General features: G+C 37.1%; 9 protein-coding genes across 9 annotated transcripts; 4 read left to right on the forward strand and 5 right to left on the reverse strand.

Moving 5' to 3' along the window:
- Position 1: 1 nt before the first annotated feature.
- Positions 2–1,436, forward strand: L201_005163 (uncharacterized protein; the record flags this gene model as incomplete). Its single annotated transcript, XM_066220896.1, has 7 exons — positions 2–155; positions 272–403; positions 503–564; positions 676–823; positions 909–1,011; positions 1,115–1,169; positions 1,266–1,436. 7 exons carry the CDS (start codon positions 2–4, stop codon positions 1,434–1,436), a joined length of 825 nt encoding a protein of 274 aa, XP_066076993.1.
- Positions 1,437–1,826: 390 nt separating this feature from the next.
- On the reverse strand, positions 1,827–3,077 carry L201_005164 (uncharacterized protein; the record flags this gene model as incomplete). Its single annotated transcript, XM_066220897.1, has 1 exon — positions 1,827–3,077. One exon carries the CDS (start codon positions 3,075–3,077, stop codon positions 1,827–1,829), a length of 1,251 nt encoding a protein of 416 aa, XP_066076994.1.
- Positions 3,078–5,067: 1,990 nt separating this feature from the next.
- L201_005165 (uncharacterized protein) lies at positions 5,068–5,898 on the forward strand (the record flags this gene model as incomplete). Its single annotated transcript, XM_066220898.1, has 1 exon — positions 5,068–5,898. One exon carries the CDS (start codon positions 5,068–5,070, stop codon positions 5,896–5,898), a length of 831 nt encoding a protein of 276 aa, XP_066076995.1.
- A 610-nt stretch (positions 5,899–6,508) lies between these two features.
- On the reverse strand, positions 6,509–9,293 carry L201_005166 (uncharacterized protein; the record flags this gene model as incomplete). The annotated part of the gene is made up of 3 exons (XM_066220899.1): positions 6,509–7,468; positions 7,781–7,803; positions 8,201–9,293. 3 exons carry the CDS (start codon positions 9,291–9,293, stop codon positions 6,509–6,511), a joined length of 2,076 nt encoding a protein of 691 aa, XP_066076996.1.
- A 3,429-nt stretch (positions 9,294–12,722) lies between these two features.
- Positions 12,723–13,628, forward strand: L201_005167 (uncharacterized protein; the record flags this gene model as incomplete). Its single annotated transcript, XM_066220900.1, has 1 exon — positions 12,723–13,628. One exon carries the CDS (start codon positions 12,723–12,725, stop codon positions 13,626–13,628), a length of 906 nt encoding a protein of 301 aa, XP_066076997.1.
- Positions 13,629–13,944: 316 nt separating this feature from the next.
- Positions 13,945–14,928, reverse strand: L201_005168 (uncharacterized protein; the record flags this gene model as incomplete). The annotated part of the gene is made up of 4 exons (XM_066220901.1): positions 13,945–14,363; positions 14,453–14,594; positions 14,672–14,769; positions 14,859–14,928. 4 exons carry the CDS (start codon positions 14,926–14,928, stop codon positions 13,945–13,947), a joined length of 729 nt encoding a protein of 242 aa, XP_066076998.1.
- Positions 14,929–16,030: 1,102 nt separating this feature from the next.
- Positions 16,031–17,194, forward strand: L201_005169 (uncharacterized protein; the record flags this gene model as incomplete). The annotated part of the gene is made up of 4 exons (XM_066220902.1): positions 16,031–16,268; positions 16,347–16,451; positions 16,564–16,703; positions 16,793–17,194. The coding sequence occupies 4 exons, from the start codon at positions 16,031–16,033 to the stop codon at positions 17,192–17,194; spliced, it is 885 nt and encodes a 294-aa protein (XP_066076999.1).
- Positions 17,195–17,563: 369 nt separating this feature from the next.
- On the reverse strand, positions 17,564–18,896 carry L201_005170 (uncharacterized protein; the record flags this gene model as incomplete). Its single annotated transcript, XM_066220903.1, has 6 exons — positions 17,564–17,644; positions 17,771–17,821; positions 17,939–18,015; positions 18,284–18,347; positions 18,660–18,757; positions 18,884–18,896. 6 exons carry the CDS (start codon positions 18,894–18,896, stop codon positions 17,564–17,566), a joined length of 384 nt encoding a protein of 127 aa, XP_066077000.1.
- Positions 18,897–19,413: 517 nt separating this feature from the next.
- On the reverse strand, positions 19,414–20,461 carry L201_005171 (vacuolar transporter chaperone 1; the record flags this gene model as incomplete). Its single annotated transcript, XM_066220904.1, has 7 exons — positions 19,414–19,457; positions 19,525–19,549; positions 19,627–19,724; positions 19,801–19,837; positions 19,962–20,040; positions 20,176–20,225; positions 20,423–20,461. 7 exons carry the CDS (start codon positions 20,459–20,461, stop codon positions 19,414–19,416), a joined length of 372 nt encoding a protein of 123 aa, XP_066077001.1.
- Positions 20,462–21,226: the final 765 nt, after the last annotated feature.

Genomic DNA, 21,226 nt, shown 5'->3' on the forward strand with positions numbered 1-21,226 from the left:
CATGTCATCAAGGACAACATTCATCATCTCCGCAATTTTAGCTTCTTTAGTAGGACCAGCACAAGCACAAAACACGGTAACAAGTGGAAATGGTGCTCAGACATATCAATGTCCATCAGATCCATCTGTGATTCCTGCTTTTAGTAATGGTATTTGTGAGTTCTCAGATTTTAATGTTTAATTGAGGACTAAAGCGTGGTGGTGTAAAGATGACGGAGTATAGTTTTGAATGACTCACCTTTTTCAATTTTTTTGTCTTTTTTTGGGACAGGTCAATCAATCACGTTCACTTCGACAAGTGGAACGACATGGTTAAATACACAAGAAGTAGTCAGTGTAACTTATTCAAATGCACCAAATAGTTATTATTCATCTGGTGCAGGTGATATAACACTTACTTGTCGTGAGTGATTGTTCCTTCAGTTCAAATCATTGTATCCCAATTGCGGGCAGAGTAAGCAGATGAACTGACAGAATACATGGGGTGCGTTTCTTCATATAGTATGGCAAGATCCAGCCTCTCCATCTAATACGATAAGATGTTTGTGCCGCGGTGGTGCTGCTGTAAGTTAGTTTTTCGTTTTGAATTATCAATAATATGAACGCAGTATGTTGCACAAAGGAGAAAAGATTTGAGATTTATGGAACTCGAACTGATATCCCTCTTGGTTATAGACTGGCGATCAATTCGCACAACCAATATCTATATATACAGGAACAGCATATACAGAAACTTGTCCAACTATTCAAAGTGATAAACCACAACCTAGTCCAGGATTGAATTATAAGAAAAAAAGACAAACCCAGAAAACTCCGGAAGGTAGTAAGTTTGAAACAAAAAGTCATCTTGCTGTTTTGATACGAGTACGATACGAGTTCTGATTCTGTTATATCTATCTGATTTTTAGGTGGGCAAATAGCATGTCCAACCGTAGGAAATGAATATTATCTTGGAGCAGTTTCTTATACTTCTCGAACAGATGGTAATATAGCTCCAGTATATCAATGCCAGTGAGTATACATATACAGTAATGACTCCTTCTTATGACAAATGAGATTCCTCTAATTTACTCGAGGAAATATTTGACTTTGGCTAACACTCATCTCTCTGCAGGTACAGATCACTGACTGATCCAACAGAATCAACTAAAATATGCAATTACAACAATGTATGTTACTTTTTAAAATTGTTTCTTTTTGTGTCGCGAAAGGAACATAATATTGACAGAAGGAAACCTTTCCATTTATGATCTATCACTGTGTAGTATGGATATTCGAATACAAATGACGTTGGTTTATGTCCGGACCATTTATGTGAAAATGTTCAACCTATTACAAGAAGACGAAAAAGAAATTCATTTTTCGATTTACCTCAACCTTCCGATCAACGTCAAACTACAAGAGAAGAAATACTTGCAAGACAGAAGAAACGATAGACAAATCCCAAGATCGTCATGCTATTATAGATAATTTGGTTCATCGTTGATTTCGTTAGATGAAGAAGTAGTTTTAGATACCCTATTTAATCTATCCATATTTTGGGACGACTATGTATATGCCCAATTCGACCGCTTTTACGAATTTGGCAACACGGTATACATCGATTATCAACGCTAATCATGTGATCAGCTCTTTCCTTCGCGTATTATAGGTAACAGCCTGTTATAGTAAGCACAATCTAACGAGCTTTCCGTATGATGTGATGATGAAACGCTCTAAGAACAGGTGGAGTGAATTGCTTGGGGGAATCGATTCCGATTTTGATTGTATCTAACATATGCGGGGTATACCTAAAATACCACAAGTATTGCTTTTGATCCATCCGATCAATGTGGACTTCCCCATTTAGGTTGTAAAGGTTTAAAATACTGATCAATGGTCGTCTGATTTGGGTCCGTGACGGACTCCGTAAAGTCGGTCTCCTCAGATTCCTCAAACTGCTGAATTTGCCAATTAAGACAGTCATTTGTATATTTTCCACAAGGACATTCCCATTCTTGTTGATTTGCTTTATTTTTCCATTTTATACCATATAAACAAGTATCATAAACACTATCATAATCATCTAAAACATCTTCTTCTCTAACTTCTTCAATAATGATTTCTTTATCTTTATGATTAGGTAACATGAATGAGACTGGCCCTTCAATTTTAAATATATCAGGATCCCAGGCTACTTCAGCTTCCATCGCACCATCTAAAGAAACTTCCACGCCGTGAAATATATCTCTAAGTGATTCTGAAAGTGGTTTTTCCGGTCCATTCTCATAATCTAAGATTATCTTTGTACGATCATGCCGATTTCTATATTGCTTTTTCCAAATCATCAATTGAGTAATCAACCCCATTGTAGTTTTGTTATCGATATCTAATCTAATTGTATTAACTTGATTATATTTCCGATCAGAACCAATCTCAAGAAAGAAAGGTATTATTCGATCTAAATCACTTCCTCTATCTAACCATCCAAATTGACTTTCATATTCAGGTCTTGTAGGTTGTTCTAAGCATAATGTCTTGATTGAAGATAGCTTGATGATCATACTGAATATGTGTATATTTACATCACCAGATTGATTTTTCGGATCATCAGCCGGTGTAAGGCAATGGGCTATTGATTGTTCATCTATAGATAAATGTAGAAGATTAGGAAAGATCCGATCGGATGTATGTTTCATCCATAATTCTATTAATCTATGTAGCCTAAAATCATCTTGATAATCTAAAATCTCCAATTTCTTCACATGCTTTGTGGCTTGGATCGCTCTTTTACCGAAAACAGGTGTTTTAGCTCCTCTTCTCAATCTGATTATATCTTTTAACAGCTTATATAGTCCATCTTTTTTCACCTGGATAGTAGAATAAACTATAGGTAGAAGCTCTTCATAAAGTTGTTTATTTACTGATAAAAGTGTATGAGGATGATCATTTTTTAGAAAATGAAAGATACGATATTTGACACCTTCAAGACGATCTAACGAATTGATGATGATGCTTGATGATATAGCTTCAGCTGGTTTGAGAAGTGGTGCAGCTTGGTTGAAGACTGGTACAGATCGAAAATCGAACCATGACATACTGATGTTGTGATCATGATATCCTGATCGATGGGTGGTGGGAAACGAAGTCAAGAGAGAGAATTATTCAGTAAGAACATAATAGTCAAGGAATGCGAACAATGCTTGAAGTTCAGGGTCCCTCGATCACATTACGTGACCGGAATTCAGAACCTCCACTGTGTAGGTCCACCTAAAGAATTGAATTCATCAACATGCATAGGCTCAAATATATCACAGCACAGTATGCCTCGAACCGGAATACAGTATCGACCACGCCGAGAGGCAATACGTATAAAGCAGGAAGCCTTCATAAAATCGTTCTTGAACTTGAGATCTTCAAACTCGATATTCGATCATGTCTTTTATTTTGTTCCAATTCTGCTTCAAACTAATATTTTCCTCTTGATTGAGACGTCTTTGGAACGCTTCTCTTATACCTAAATCATCAGGTAGAACATAGGAGAGCCTTGAGACGGATGAATGAGGCGTAGGGTGGTTGATGCGATGGGCATGCGTGATGAGACACTTTACGATCGGCTCGATTCTTGTTTCCGTGATTTCAACCAAATTTATCTTGAAGCTTGGAAAATTCCGATCTCGCCATAGGAATTGATGTTCTAAACGAATTGTTGTCAGGTATTCACTTTCGACGTCAGCGGTTACTTCTAATGCTTCCGGATAGTCATCCACTTCGAACATGTTTCTGATCAATGGTATATAGTAGCATAACGTTTTAGGCCAAGTGGTATGGAAAGGATAGCCATCATATGGTAAAGGTGGATATTTGGTACGATCCCTGATTTTACTGTTGTCCCACCGGGAAGGCCAATCCAGTTCGATTGATTTGAGATTTTTACAATGTTTAGATAGAATGTGGAAGATATGCTCTGAACAATTCATCCTATTAAAAGTCCATGTTGATTTCTCGCTTATATCTTCTATTAAATACGAAACGGCCGTGTCACAAAAGTGAACATGATGAACATGTTTGAGGGACGTCATCAATCTTGATTGAAGTGATCGATATGTTGAGTCATTGATTGGAGAAAGTAACGGTACGAGATGAGAAAATGTATCATCGTCCACTTGATCTCCTCTGGCATTAGGTTTTCTATCGCTGACTTGAACACCTAAAGTTCGTTCTATAAAGGATTCAATGTTGTGTTCCGTTAAGATTATTCGTTGGTATACTTTGGGTATATATTGGTGATAGAATTCCCGTTTGACAGCAACTAACGAGACTGGTGATATATCTTCGAGTATCTCAAAAATCAGTCGATGTACAGGTAGAAGATTTTGGAATGTCTCCGGAGTGATGCTTTGAGAGAGAGTATTGAAGTCCATTCTTAATTGTGGTATACTATTAATATCTGTTCAGTTCTTGTGTGAGGTGGATGTTTAAGAGTAAGAAATGTTGTCAGCTAAGATATTCCTACCTGACCTAATGTGTTCGTATGCAATAGTGCATGAAATCATTTTTGAATAAAGAGAAAGTGTACTGTTGTTTAACCTTGATCCCGATTCGTATGGGAATAAGCGTAACTTGTTGGGTGTGCGTATGTCATCTGTAATCTGTACTTGTAATGCATAGAAATCCAGCTTTTTGATAGCGTCGGTCTTATCGTTTCGGATCCGAAGATCACTAGTCATTATCAAGTGCACTACTCAATAACCGTCTTCATCCATCGTGGAGCCAACATGAACTGAAAAGATACTGGATTTCAAGGCAATATACTACCACTACTCTACTGCTCATAATCATTCAAGCAGATACTCTATTCAACTTGTACCATTTTTTGAAAACACACATTGCTTCATTACGTAAGTACATATTGCATCGCGTTATTGACCCTACTTTTGGTTACCTCAAAGAGTTGCAAGCTTGGTCTGGTATCTTTCTACCATCATATAGTAAATTTCCCTCATCACCAAACAGAGCTATTAAGAACAGCATGACCTCGATAAATCCCTCTACAATCCTGAAAAGGATACAAATCTAAATTCAACGATGTCAACTGATGATCTGACTAATTCTCTTTCAGTATGCGAAATCACTAACATCGATAAACTACAACCCGTTCATCATATTATACTCGACTATATTCAACATATTGATCCTATCACATGTCTTAGACTCTCACAACACCACTACAAAACACTTATACCCGCAGTTTATGAGAAAATAGAATTGACTGGACAAAATGTAGATAGTATGATGATTGGTATGACGGATGTCGACTGTGAGAGGTTTAGACGAGGTCAAAGTAAATTACACGCGTTAAGACAAATCAAAACTTTGAAAATCGAAGATTCACAATCAGTTATAGCACTTCACAGATGGTATAGGATATTCTTGAGCCTCAAGGTAGATATTGACGTGAAAGGCAAAACACCATTTGAGGGTGTCGAATATCTAGAATTGGGCTGGAAGGTACTGTATGGTCACGTAGCATCTGTCGATTCTTATAGATTAACTTTAATTGAACACCCCAGCCCTGGTAGACGACTTACAGGTAATCAGAAATCTGCAATACAAATCCAAAATAATTATGATGGTACAAGTCATGAAGTTACACCAATACATAATGCTTCATTTCATGCACTAATTAGAGGATCTTCTGGTGGTACATCTAGTAGAATTAGAAGGCTATGTGTCGAATGGGGAGATTGGAATAATATCTTAGGTGGTGATGTGGAGATAGTTTCTGGAATTGGATCAAGATTCATTAGAATACTGATAAGAAGTCTAATACTATTGAGGGAAATCAACATATTCGCACAATTTGCAAATATCGATAAATACTGCAATCTCATTCAATTTAGAGTATACTGGTTCTGAATTACCTTCTTACACGAAAGATACAGATATCAAATTCTATATCAATATAGATCAAAGACGTGTCTCCAATGAAAATGATGACCGTCAAAAACAATATGATAGGAATCTGTTGAATGGATTTATAGATATATGGTTTCTTTACAAACATTCTATATCAACATATACAACATGCTTTAAGGACATTATTCTCTCTTTCCATGACACCATACCTAAATCAAAGATAGTATCATCATTTGAAGTCTTAGATAAACATCTAGATACGATTTGAAGATGGGACATCCATAATCCTTCACCTCAATCATTACAACAATCGACGGACATACTCAAGTTTCAGCAGTTCAAACAGTCTTGGTCGTTTCCTCCGGAGTGAAAAGATGCTATTTAGACCAAACGATTCTGGATTAGGCACAAAATGTGAGTCCTCATAACATACATAAGATGACTATATACATTCAACCATTTTTACGAAATAACTAAGAGTTTGAGACCTTTCGAAGAGAATCCTTATTATCCATATTCACTAGATTAGCCAACCTGTCGTAAAAGTCAAAAACGACTGTAACTTGGACTTACCGATGTGACTCTGCTATCATCAATATTGATATTCTTTTCACCTGGTTCTACATTTACAAGGCTTATTACGAATCTCCAATCTCTCTTGAAAACTAGCGAAAAGCTCTTGATCCTTTGTTCCCACCTTGATCTTCAGAGCCTTCATTGTATGACCGTGATGTGGAAAAGAAGGGATGGAGTAATTGATAGGAATTGACTCAACTTGATAGTCATGATCTTCCAAAAGCGATGCGAAATGTTGCCACGTTTTCTCCAGCGAACTTGTTGTATTTGTGGATTTTGCAGGTGTAAGTTCTATAGAAAGTGTCAAGTCGGAATAATTCGTAATAGCCTCTAACTCAGAAAAGATGTGTTCGATCTTGCCAGAAGGCAGATGTATGTTGATATGCTTGATGAAATCGTGTTTGGCTATTTCTACTAATACGTCCCTCATCCCATTCTCTATGGCCCAATCGATACTGAGGTCATCTGCATCTTCTGGCTCATAATCTTCAAAGTCCTCTCGATCCCAATTTATAGGCCAATCTAAGCATACAGTATTAGGTTCTCGGTCTTGAAAGATCACTTTCAGGAATTCTTGCAGTCTGTGATTGTGTGGGAGAGGATACCAACTATTAGGGTCGCCGCATACCGCTAATGTAGCAAGTTCTCCGACTAATGATTGACCCAAATGTAAGTGCAAGATATTAGGGAAAAGAGGCGCTGTAAATATATAACACTTCGCTTGATCACAGTGTTGGCATTCACATTGTTGATACTGAACATCCTGCATGAACTGTATAGCACCTAAGGAATCTTGAAAGCTAACAAATTTAGTGTGTGATAAAGCTTCATTTTTCAAATCGGGTAAATCCTCTTCCCAAGCAATATCGAGATCCGGAATCGGTTCCTCATCCAATTCCGTTAAGTCTTTTTGATCTAGATACCAATAATCTTCAACCTTGATATTTACTCCTCCAGTGATACTATTGTAGTTGTTTCCATTAATTGATATTTTCTGGTAAATGGTCGGAATCAACTCGTTATACATATGACTACATGTTTGAATGATCGTAATTGGTATTTCTTTCTTCAGGATATCGAATATTTGATAATGGACCGGATGAAGTTTTCTAAATCCTTTAACAAAATCCGGGGTTGAACGTTCACATATCGTACAAGTGCAGAAGGATGTGTGTGAGGCTGGCGTCATGGTCGACGGAAGGAGGGCGTGATAATATCGCGATAAGAGTCTAAGGATCAGTGTGATGTCGGTTGACTTGAAAGAATCCCTTGAGAGAGTTTTGCTGAAGGGTTTAATTGAACATACTTGAGCTTGTTGAGTTCCTGAGCCTGTTAAGAAGAAAATAAAGGAAAAGGAAGATGAAAAGTTTGTTTGAAGGATTCATAAAGTTGACTCATCCTTTCCCATCAATTTTTCAACAATTACGCATTGACCTCCTGTTCTGTGGCACGATCAGGAGAGAATTTCGGTACACTTCCCTTTTTGAAGAGCATATTTCTGCACGGTTCCACTCAAGCAAACGATAGTAGATAGTCTCGAACAGATTCGCAAAGCAACCATTGGAGCCGTATGGCAAAACTCTCAAATTACATAGTACATAGTTGAGTACATAATTGAGTACAATCTACATATATATACTGTATAGGACGATTAGCTAGGCAGCCGAAATTTGTGAGTTCAGCTGCTCACTGGTGATTTAGAATTTACATTGACAAGGCTTCTTACGAATTTCTACTCTTCTTAAAAACATAGAAAACAAGTCTCGATCTTCTAAAGGTATTTTCTTGGGAAAACTTTTCATGATCTTTTTATGGTTTTTGAATGAAGGTACGGAGTATTTGACAGGAAGATCTTCAATGTCATTCTCATGAAGATCTGGAAGATTCTGGAAGTGGTCCCAGATGCTCTCCAAGATAGTTGTACCACTTACACCTTTATTCTGGTGTTTCTCAGTATAAAAGGTTAAATCTGCTTGTTTCGTGATTTTCCGTAAATCGGAATATATATGGTCCACTTGGCCGTATTGGAGATGGATGATTATATGCTTGATGCAACCGTATCGTGCGATCTCTGATAAAACGCCATTTATCCCGTTCTCTAAAGTCCAATCTCCATTATAATCGTGACTTTCATTGTTTGGCACCAGTTCAAAATCCTCGAACTCCGAATCTTCAGGCAAATTTATACAGATCGTGAGAGGTTTTCTGTCTTCGAGAAAGACTTCAAAGAACTCATCCATTCTAGTAGAATATTCCAATGGTTGGTCGAAATGGGAATGAATTTTTATAGCTGCCGATTCGTATACCACCGAAGAACCTAGATGAAGGTGTGTTATATTGGGAAAAATCGTTCTTTTGAAAACGTATTCATTGTAATCTTCACAGCAACCACAGTGATCGTAAGGTATCGAATCTTTCAAAAACTGAGTGACACAAATGTCGTCTTGAAAGCTAAGAAACGTGGTATGTGGTAAAGCCTTGTTCTTCAAATCTGGTGAATCTTCGTCCCAAAGGTTCTGTACTTCTAATTCTTGGCGACTACAGTCCAATTCTTTTTGTTTTTCTCGGTACCACCAATATTTGACTTCAATATTAGCTCCACCAGTGATGCTATCATAATTTTTACCGTTAAACCATATTTTTTTGTATAAGATTTTGACCACATCTTCATAGGCTTGCCAGCAAGTTTGCATGATAGTAAATGGGATTTCCTTCTTGAGGATTTCGAAAATTTGATAATGAACTGGATGAAGGGTCTTGAAGTTTTCTTGGAAGTTCAAGTCTGCCTGAATGGCTAATCGCTGAAGAAAAGAAGGCATGTTGTAGGAAATTTAGGATGCGATCGGGATATGAATGCTTGATATCGTAGTAACTAATTTAGATCTTAAACCGAATATATCTGGCTATAATACGACTTGTGAGTACATAGAAAGATAAAGTATCTCGAGTAATTCAATACGAAAATACACCAGCTTGGAAAAAGCTTGATGGATGAAGGTAACTCACTTTTGCTTCGCAATTAAAAGAGCTAACATCAGCTCACTCCCAAAGCGACTTTTTCAGGTAGCAGTGGACTAGCTGTATGTATGTATAAGCCGAGATGGAGGTAAGATGTAGAGAAGTTTAATCTGTATTGAGGACTTAGGTTGATATCAAAGGAATGGATAAAAAAGGGAGAGACAAGAAAAGAGAATGTATACATAACTTGGTAAAGTTGTCGTGTGGTTGATTCAACCTTTCCCATCATTTTTACACATCAAGTTACCATGTTGGCATTCCCCTCCATCAAATCATGATAGGTTCAGGTACCATCAATGACCAATTGTATGCATTATGTTTTGACTCAAGTGCAGGTAAATTCAGTCATAGCAGGGTAAAGTGTTATGTACATTTTGTGCATAGATAGTAAACGAGACATATAATGAATATGCAGAAATATTAACAAACCGATGCGAATTTGCGTCAATCAACCCAAAATTCTGCTTGAGGTTATATATGATAATGCTATTGTAGATCAGCATGACTACTCCTGTATGTACTACCAAACAGTCTACTCAAAGCAGGAAATGGTGAACTTACCGAGTTGATTGTCCTTTTCAATTGCTCGTGACTAATTAAATCATTGAATCTCGTTGGGATAACCACACTCGCAGTTCTCATCAGTCAATCTCAGTATCCTTAGAAAACCATTCTAGTCTTTCAGAAATCCGGGATATCTTTGCTCTTCATTTTGGTATGATTTGCTGAATGATAGAGGTATGTTGTCGATACTAAGAAGTACATTTCAAGTGGTCAGTATAGTCTGAGTGCTTCATAGCTGACGTGATACTAGAAACCTGTTTTCCCCGGAGCTTACACTGTATTTCCTCCGACTTAAAGAACTTACATAGGCAGTAAATTATGTGAAATAGCGATCGAAGTAATTCCTTTTTAAAGATTATTACGAGTGAAGGTTGATGATTTGTGAATAAAACTCTATTGAGGATGCAAGTTGATTGTACTCGTAAGGAATGAACCAAAAAACAGGAAGGAAAGAAAGAAACCACATGCGTCTGAACGAACACAGTTGTTTGTTTTTTTGAGTTTCCTCACCCAACTCAGCCAAATTGTGTACTTAGCACCCCTTTGGATCGTTTGACAGAACGCATCATTTTAAATCTTGTTTACATGCAATATATTCACATATACATATACATATACATACATGGTCACATAAAGCCGTATTTGTTTTCGCTATACATATACGGTAATTGAAAGGGTTTCTCTCGAAATAAAACGTCGATTGATTTGCTTCTACCAAACGTGAAATGCTTCTAGACTGTCTTCCTATCTAGTGATTATATAATCTCCCAAAGCTGCCTCTCACCGACACAAGCTCCTATAGTATTAGTCAGCTTGATGTTTGCAGGAATCTTGAACTCCTGGATATCGTTCGTGTTGACTTACCTAAATCCCTATTTGTCGGTGGGCTTCCGTTTACCATAACCACAAGGACAATCCCAATCTAAGTCTAATGCGTCTTCCCGTGTGAAGATTACATGTTGTATCCCATTGATTCCAGCAGGAGATTTAACTACGAGAAGCGACTTAATTTAGTCATCATCGAGATCTTTTTCTTTTGTAATGATCACCGACAGATTAGACAATCGCTTCTTATTCAGTCGAGATTTATCAATGATTTCAATCAGAATATTCGCCAGTTCCACGATATTATACCTATATATTACGTCGTTTGAGATATCCAGAGCAATAGGTACATTCTCGAGATAATGGGCAGCTAGGCGGGGAATTATAGTTTGGATTGCTTGTAGAGAAGTGTGTATCGTCACTTTTGTTAGGTGGTCTAGGCATTCTCGGAAAGTAACATTGAAGCCATCCCAAAAGGTTTTGAGCTCAAGCAGTCTTTCCTCTTTTTCTTGTGGAGATTCTGAATGAATAAAATCACTGCTATTTGGTTTTCGTCTTTGAGGCATCTGAAAGCATAAGTGAAATTTTGATTTCCACGGCATATATTTCCAGATAAATGTTTCTAGACCTGAGAATCCAGCTATTCTCACATACAGTGATCTTTTTCCCAATTGGAGAACCGCTTTACTAGTAAGTGAAATATGATCTACCTGAGAGAGGATCGCTGAATATTCCATATAAGAATCTTTGGGACCAAATAACGGTTGAGCATCTTCAATTGCGAGAATTTTGACATGATTCAAGGGGTGTTCGTCACCACTACTCCAAAATGCTATCTCGCATTTCTGAAAGAAATCTTCTGTATTACGAGAATTGAGATAGAAGTGTCGGTATGATGCTGGAATAACTTTGTTGTAATAGTGACGGGATACGCGTGACATAGTTTTTGGAACCATAATTTCCAGATTTGTAAGGACGTAGTAATGAACAGGATGAAGCTTGTCGATGTTTTCGATCTTCATGTCGCTTGCATCGTTCTCCCGATCGACGATCTTGAGGGTTTTTTTCGCTGGATCTGGCATGAGGAGATGATCAGAATTGGTGATTCGTATACAGCTTGAATAATATACCAGGAAATGTGTTGTATTTTGGGGGGGACGTAAATCACCTGGATGACAGCAATCTATGTGGTTTATCACTACAAAATACTCAGACTGTATACTGTATCCGACTTGAGCTATATATGTATGAATGATAATGAAAAGGAAAACAGATATTGAAAAGGTATGAATAACATATCATTGATTGGAATCGAATATCATATTTCATGGGAAACACGTATATATTATTTGACCCTCCTTTGGTATACCATTCATCATTGATGGAAATAAAAATAAACTTTAGATTATCGTTACCATCAAAAGTACACTCAACCACCATCATCAAAACACACATGGATTATCGTAAACCCAATATTTCTCTTGATTACCTTGAACTATACTAAAAATGTTTGTTCAAAATCTCATTGTTCATCCAATCATCTCTTGACACTCTGACTTTGCCATCTATTCAGATCATTGTCTCTACTTCCTCAACGCCATATTCCAATAACGAAACCAGATCCTCTCCTCATAAGGACATTACCGCAAATCAACACGAGCTGAGCAATCACACGGACATAGTCAACAAAATGCCCATATCTATGTTCCCAGTTCAACATCTAATTTTCGATATACTCGAATCAGAAATCCCCTTGACACTCATCAGGGTCTCGAGAAATCTATATAACCAAATCATTCCCAAATTATACGCTAGGGGCCACATTATTCTTTCAAGGGTTAATGATTCAACACAGACAAAAGCCACAATCGGTTACGAACATTACCAGTTCACCAAGTATAAAATTTAGGTTCGCTTTAGGTAAGAGAAAATTAGAAGCTTTGTCCCATGTCAAAACACTCACTTTTATTGATCGGGAATCAGCCGAAAAGTTTTGTAAATTGATGAAGTTATTTGCTAATGGGGTTTACGGATCAACAAAATCACCACAAGTTTTCCCATCAGTTAATCGCGTTTCACTTGGCCGACCTCTCGTTGACGTTCTCTTTACAGCCTTTGACGATTTGAATAGACCAGAAACCATTAAAGTCATTTTATCAGTATGGATACCAGTATTTTTAGGTGTTTTAGGTATGCATTGTAAAACTGAATCAATCGCTATAGATTGGCCTTCAGATTGGTCAGGTGATAGAGATATCGGTTTATGGGATGAACCTGGTTTACCTTTTGCTGGAGATTCATTTTTTACAATGTTAGTTGAATTAACAAAAGTCGAAAAAATCTTGATCAACGTTATAGAAATGGACTTACTGAGTATTTGGCTCAATTTCATGGAAGAAGATCATAAAACCGAAGTTATTATTAATGTACTTGTAGATGGAAAAGAAAAAAATGATACGATACTTTATGAAGTTGAAAACCATTTTGGATTTCTCACCGAATCTTTTGGTCAACCAAAAACACCAAAGAAGGATTTGTTATCAAGATTAACTTATGTTTTACCTGAAAGAGAAGGGTTGTCAGAAGAGCTTGATAAAAAGTACCAAGAAGCTGAAGATGATGATTTATTTGTCAAATTGGCTGAAATGATAATTTTTAGAGATGACGATGATTTAGAAAATTACTTTGAAATGGAAGATGACTCTACTACCGAAGAAGCCCTAAGGAAATTAGTTGATGCGGTATAGGGGAAACAATAAAAGCATTCAATCTCTATGTCTAAGTATTGTATATGACAATCCATGTATATGTTTATCTATGTCTCTATAGCTTGTCAAGCATCTTCGATGATCAAGCTTATATATTATATATACAGGATAAAGTCTTGTCCGTCCCATGGGAAGCAAAAGTACAAGAAATTATTTTGAGATACTCAATACATCTGAGGTCGCTATAAGCTACATAGTAATATCCGTGTATTTCTCTCAAGAGATGGTACTAAAATAAGGGTATATCCGGGACCATTGGCATCTATAGGCTACTTCGTGTTATTTCAAGTCCCGTTTAATATCTATTTCTTTGCCAAAAATGTCTTTTTGGGGTTGTTGTATAACCAGCTTGCGACATCATTGGACCTTGATTACCTACATAACCACCATTACCAGCATATGAACCACCAGCATATTCTCTATCTGTTGATCTTGATCTCGAGTTTCTTCTATGTGTACAAGTTTCAAAACAGACTATGAATGTTGAAAAGAATAATATGATTGTTGCTGCTAAGGTTAACCAAATTGCATTGTGGAAACTTGCGGTTGATGAGGTATTATCATTAATCTCATGTTTGATTATACCAAACATAACGAAATCAATGACCATTGCTGCTAAAGAAACTAAAAAGGCTAAAAATGCTACTAATGCTGCGAATAGGAATCCAACGTGGTCTGATAATAAGGCGATTATGAATGAGATGAAGGCGAGACCTGCAAAAATTCTCAATATTTAGTAAATGCTCAAAGACAAGTCACACAGATTAGAAAGAAGGAAGTGTGAGATATAGCTGTTCACTTACCTGTAGCAACTGGATGTAATACTAAAGCTTTCGTAATATGCTCAAGCTTGTCATTCACATATGTCCAATCACTAACTTCTCCTGAAACTGACGCAATGTCGTAACCTAATTGACGGGCTGAGCAACCATGGCTTCCACTTCCCTAAAAGAGAGATGAATTAGTATCAACGATCTTCACATCGACTGAGCTTTAGATACCTAAATAATATATCTACTTACACTTGCATTTGTGCAGTAACCGAATACACCAAAGACTAAATGTTGGCCATTTGTTCTAATATCAAGGAAAGATATTTGTCTGAACACTGGTGCGGAGACTGCAAGAAAACAGAGATGAAAAGTTTAGTAAATATATGGATTTACGACTTTGAGGGTACCTCCAATAAGTGTCTTGTGATTCACTTACGTGTTGACACTAGCAGTAAAGCGAATGCTGCAAAGAGCAAGAATGAACCACACTGTATTCCTGCTGCCATACTGAATGAAGTTATGCGATTATTTTATTTTCTTGAGAATTACTTTACAGGCGATGATGATGTTCACAAAAAAGCGACTGAGGTAGGACTTGTATCGTTATATATGATGAAGCTGAGTTAGAACAAAGAATGTTAGATATCTTAGATTCCATATTCCGCAAGTCAAATGATTGTACTTACACGCCAGCAAGAATCTTAGTATGTTATGATATAGTATGATATGAGTTGACATACCTTTCTTCCACACCGAATACTTCTTCTCTTTATATACATTTCTAAAAGCCCCACTGAAAGTCTTGGCCACCTTGCAAAGAACGAGAAAGTTGAACACCGCATCATAGCATTTACAGCATTTTCACCATTTCCCGTAGTTCTCGCAATCAAAATAATAATGTTGTCAACAGAAAAAACCGGTGCAATACGTCATTTGATTGTCAGGCACGGCTACAAAGAAAGGATGAATTTTTTACCCGAAAGGATTTTTTCGGAATGCTGTAATCGAGTTGAAACATTCCATGGAACAGGTGACTCATTGTGATTTTGGGAGCTGTCAAAGTGGTAATTATATGGTTTGATCAAGAAATTGCCCAACTTACAGTCAAGAGAATGCTCATATCTTGCTTTGAGGTCGAACAACGTATTTTCGGTTTCTCATTATATTGCTTCTCCTCGCGGCGCGGGTAATCAAAGAGATCTTTAACAGTCCGTGGTGATCTCCGCAGTTCAAGGTCAATTTAGCAACGAAATTGATGAGCTTCGACATGTTGACGGAGTTAACGGACTGAGTTAATTTCGAACGAGGCTATGTCCTCTCACCAAGTCTTCAATTAGCACTTCTATGGACCGCCGAAGAAAAAAGAAACTGCGCTACGCTATCAATCAATACTCTTGGCACGGCATCACGTGATTTGATGGAATATGCATTTTTCAGCGGTGAAATCCGCCCTTAAGGTTTATTTTGATTTTTGGGTTTTCTGAAATTTCAGCATGAATTCTGAGCGATGATAAGTAATTACTTATCAAATCATACCATCAAAACACTGTTCATGACAACTTAACTTCAGTTATAAGCTCAGATTACCATCAGTACAAATCCAAGAAAATGCCATTATATAAACTTACAGAAAAACGACTGAAGAAAAGAGCAAGAGAAGATGAAAATGGTATAACAGAAATTAAATCTAAAATGAGAGAAATGGGTAAAGCTGTTGATTCTGCAAGTGAAGATGATGATGATGAGAGTATGAGTGGTAGTGATAATGAAGGGTGGAGTGAAGATGATAGTGATGATGACGATGATAATGAGAACGATGAAGATGATGGAGAAGAAGAAGAAGGTGGTAAGTTTTCAGTATTTTTTGTTCCTTTAATGCGATCAAGGTACAAGTCCATATCAACTAAATTGAATCATGTCTTAGACCTCGATATTGATGTGGATGGTTTAGATTCCGGATCTGAAGATGAGAATGATGACGAAGATGAAGATGAAGATGGTGATGAGGACGCAAGTTCCTCTTCTTCAGGTAAGCCTAATTTTCATTCTGCCCAAATACGTTATACTGCTGTTTTTGATAGCCGTTATATGGAGATGAAGAATATACTAATGGGTATCTTTTTTCCCATAATGTAATGTAGTATTCCCAATATCTATAGAATCAGCTTTGACTCAACCTATATATCGATCTCCCAATGATCCCGCAGAACAATTATGTGTATTATGTCCTGATAAATCGTTGAAAAGTGATGAAATGATAAAAGTTCATTTGGGTAGTAAAGTAAGTTTCAAGCTTAGTATTGTTCTATTATCACATATCCTACATATTATTGAACCCAAAAATGTATTAATTCAAATTTCAACTTTTAGGGACATAAGAGATCGTTGAAAAGATATTCAGTTCGTATAACGACTAATCCACCTGATGAAAGTATAACGGATCCGAGAGAAATTGTTGAAGATATATTAGCAGATATGGATGCCGGTGAATTAGATGGTAATGCTAAAAGAATTGAGGGGGAAACGGAAGTTAATGTCAAGGCAGAAACTAGTAATAAGAGGAAAAGAAATAACAAAAAGGAACGTAAAGTTGAAAAAGCACAAAAGCTTTTAGCTGGACAAACAGAAGAAAAGGAAGGAAAGCAAGACAAAATAAACGATAAAAGTGGTCAACTCAACAGAAAAGCTAGAAGATTATTAGCTTTACAGAAAGGTGAAATCAAACAAAAACAAATAGACAAACCAACACCAAAGGCATCAAAGCAAGGGTAAAACTATGCAAGATGGGTTACCTAAAATAGCTATTCTTAGGAAACAAAGAAATCTTGGTATACATGGTCCAAGGGTCTTTCTTTACTTGTAATGAATGTAACGAATATTTAATGATTGATTGCGACGAATCTCATCTCGTTAATGCAATGACCTGATATCAGAATGCCTGACACAGGCAGGGAAACCCCCAACAACATGTCATTGAAAGCTCTTTTTCGACAGAGTTACAAATAAGCGTTGATTTCATGATATTCATTTCCATCCCATTACTATGCTTTGTCACATTACAAGGAAGAATATAAAGTCAAGCAGATTTCCTACCCTTTCCATCTTTCCCAAAAAACCAATTATCCTTCTCATAGAAGGGTTCTAATAGTTGACGGATTTTAAGTAATCAGCAAGTTTAGCAACTACAATATTAGCTTCTCCTGCTGAAGTTGGAGCATCGTACTAATGGATTGAAAGGTATGAATTATATATCAGCAGGTATTCTATGGGTATAATGCCCTTTGAAAGCTGGGATTGAGGTGATCTGGTAATATGGATTGCGAGCAAGGACACGGAGAACCAACTCACTTCAGCTACAAGAATAGCTTGGTTGGTTGGAATGATGAATACACCTCGTTCCTATAAAGTTTTATTTTTGGTCAGCTCATAATGTATCGAAATAACCAGAATGTTTCTGTAGATGACTTGTGGTACATAATAGGGGGTGTGAGGGTATTGTAGAATAATTTTGCTTACTCCTTTTCGTCCAATTACTTCTTCTGAATCGGCTTTAAGAGTCATGAATTTGAAACCATTAAGTATGATACCATTAGCTGTTTTGTGTTTTTTAGTTTATTTGGTGAGATCGAAAAGGATCAAAGGTATTAACATGATTGAAAGGTGTAGTTTTGCAATAACAACAATTGGATGGGAGGTGGCAGGATTAAATTAGACACCATAAGACGATTTTGAGAGTAGGTAAAAAGGTTTGTGATGTAATCAGCAAGTTTTCTTCGAATATTGGGAAGATAGGTACATGCATGTTTTTCACTACCGATGGAGGAGCAACAAAGATGGTAAAAAAATGTGCGATCTACTCACCTCGTACTTGATCTGGTTGTGTAAAGGCAGTTTTTACAATAGCATCTTGTTCATTTTGAGCAAGCTGATATTATTGATAGAAATCAAGTCAGTCAACATGCTAAAACCGAGATCTCCAAGGATATCCTGAAGTGAATGCTAATAATGAGTCCAGATCAAAGCATTTGTTCTGGTCGAAACAAAGATTTAGAACTTTGATGATTGTCTCTTGAGATATTTTGGATTATCCATCTGATCATCATTTCCGTCTATGTATCCACAGGTCAATCTTGACCTTTGCATTGCGTAGCGAACATCATATTGAGGAGCCTAATACCTTTTTCTGACAAGAATTGTGGGATGATGTTCATTCGATGTGATCTATCGTTCCACTCACATTGTATCCACTTGAAGCAGCCCAAATACCACCTTGTTTACCTAAGATAGCGGCTTTGGTAACTTTACCAGTTGCAACGAGGTGATCATCGACGTAAGCTGGGAAGGTAAATCGTTTGTTAGTATGAAATCCAGTTTGACATTAACGATAGAAGGTTGAGGGAAATTGCTGAAATATTGATTTAAATATTGTAAATGAGAAATTTAGTTGAAAGAGATATTTACCTTGCCAAGACATCGTAAAAGGGTATTATCCTATTGAATGAGAAATAGAGAGATCTTGTGAGAAAGTCTTATAAAGTTACAATCTGGACCGATAGGCAATAAGATGGTATAAGCTTGAGAAAGAACAAAGCAGATTCACTTCATTATTCCATCAAATCATTGACACAAACGCATTCCTCCTCGTTCTAACGTCACCTCGTCCTAACAAGCACGTTGTGGCGGATATGGGGAATCGGAGATTGCAGGTATCTCCGTATTACTGCGACCTTTTACCTTTTAGAGATGCTTATGCATACATACTGTAATGCTAGAAGCCATCTATATCGGAACAGAAATGCATACATGTATAAAGGTAAAAATAAAGATGAAATGAGTATGGATGATTATAGAAAAGAAAACACTAATGGTCTGTCCGCCCGAATCACAAATATTCCTCTACTGGAAGCCTACACCGCTCTTGCAGGTAACTACTCAAGATACCATACGGCTTGAATGACGCTCAAGCAGAAAGTCTTGTTAAAAATCGACTTTTATTCGTATACAGCTTTGAGGATGAAGTTGGTGACGATAGCAGCTAATTGATCAAGTAAAAGTCAGCTATTTACGCTCTCCCCATCACCATCAATATAGGTTCAGCTCACCTAATAAACATATACAAAGTACGGTCTATTTGCCAAGTGATAGGTTAGCCATTAATGTAGTGTAGCGAGACGATCCAAGAGCGAAATAGGGGAAAAACTTACAGGACCAAGTCTATCGTCATATGGTGCACCAGTTCTCAACCTAATCGATCTCGCACGCATCTGATATATCACTAAAGCGTAAAGCATTACTGCCATGGCTATGATGAAATTAAACACATTGATCAACCAATATACGATTGAAATCCCATTGAATAGTGCGATGGTGATATTTACCGATAACAGTGTACATAGCAGCAGAAATCTTTCCGACCTGTGGAATCGGTCAGACATGTCAGCATTAATCAACAGAAGGATTGTGGTTAGAGAATACGTCAAGGCAAGCCTTAAGCTCAACAGACTTATCAATCTAAATGACGAAGTGCGACGAAACTCACCTTATCACCGAAATTCAATAAACCGACTGATAAACCACCTAAAACTACGGCGAAATGTAACCATGATAAGAATGTACGTCTAGAAGAAGATGAACATCAGTTATCTTGTTGTTTCAATTGTATCTATAACGGTGGTGGATAGATAGACCGAAAGGGATCTAAGGAATGTCCAGCAAAGCTAATGAAAGAGCAATTGATCTATAGGACTACTAACTCGTTGGCAAAGAACACTTTTGGTTCTACTCTAACTGGTAAAGCGATTCGCTATAATCGGGTTATGTCAAAATTGAGATATCATGTACAAGTCAGACGACATATTTGATTTGTGGATAGTGGTTTCATAATTATTTGTAGGAAGTCATTTTATATTGAATTGACGATTGGGTTGAAATGATAGGTAATTTCAAATTAGCATAAACCCTCACTGATATTATAAGCGTGTAATGAAAACGAGAACATACCTTTTTGGCGGTACGTTGCAATAATGGTTGGGTTGACATTTTGATATGATACCAAAGGTTCGCTTTGGGGTTTCTGATTATAAATTCCAAAAATAACTTGTGCTCTATAGTTTGTTCTGAGAAGATAAGGATTGATTCACTTGTTATACAAATCTTCTCGCGGATGTTATGTGTATGTTCGAGTGATCAAAAGTTTGAAGAACTTCGATACAATACCTTTATTGCTACAGATGATTGGAAAACAATTGGAGCTACAAATGAACACGAAAGTAATCTTTCTTTCAGCATACAGGCTAGACTTGACTTTTCTCGACTGTTATCTGAAAGACTGATGATGACAGCATAGAATCAAGCTTGTACTGCAACAAATCTGAATTCAGATTTATCGCACGTGCGCTAGGATCTCTTTTACAATAATTGTCGCTGATTAATTATGTAACGTATAACGTGTAAGCTTAATTGATTCCGTCAGCATCACTTGAGCTTAGTGGCGGTTATTCGGTACCAGTTCTGAGATGGAAAAAGAGGACTTTTCTATACGGCGATGGCCGAAATACAATGTTGTGTTGTGCGGTGCAGTATGTGTGCACTACTATCAAAAGAAGCTGATCCTAGCTCATAATTAACGGTCAAAAAGCACAGATCTACCAAGAGAGGGAAGAACAATGACCAATGAATCACAACCATCAGAGATGATACCCTGCATAGCTCCTTGACTAAAACAGACAATCCTATCATCAGTCTGCTGCCAGACATTAACTCTAATAACAGAGCTTCTCATGACTGTAGCCAGCTAGTAGAATC

Source organism: Kwoniella dendrophila, chromosome 6 (assembly GCF_036810415.1).
Source record: "Kwoniella dendrophila CBS 6074 chromosome 6, complete sequence".
NCBI lineage: Eukaryota > Fungi > Basidiomycota > Tremellomycetes > Tremellales > Cryptococcaceae > Kwoniella > Kwoniella dendrophila.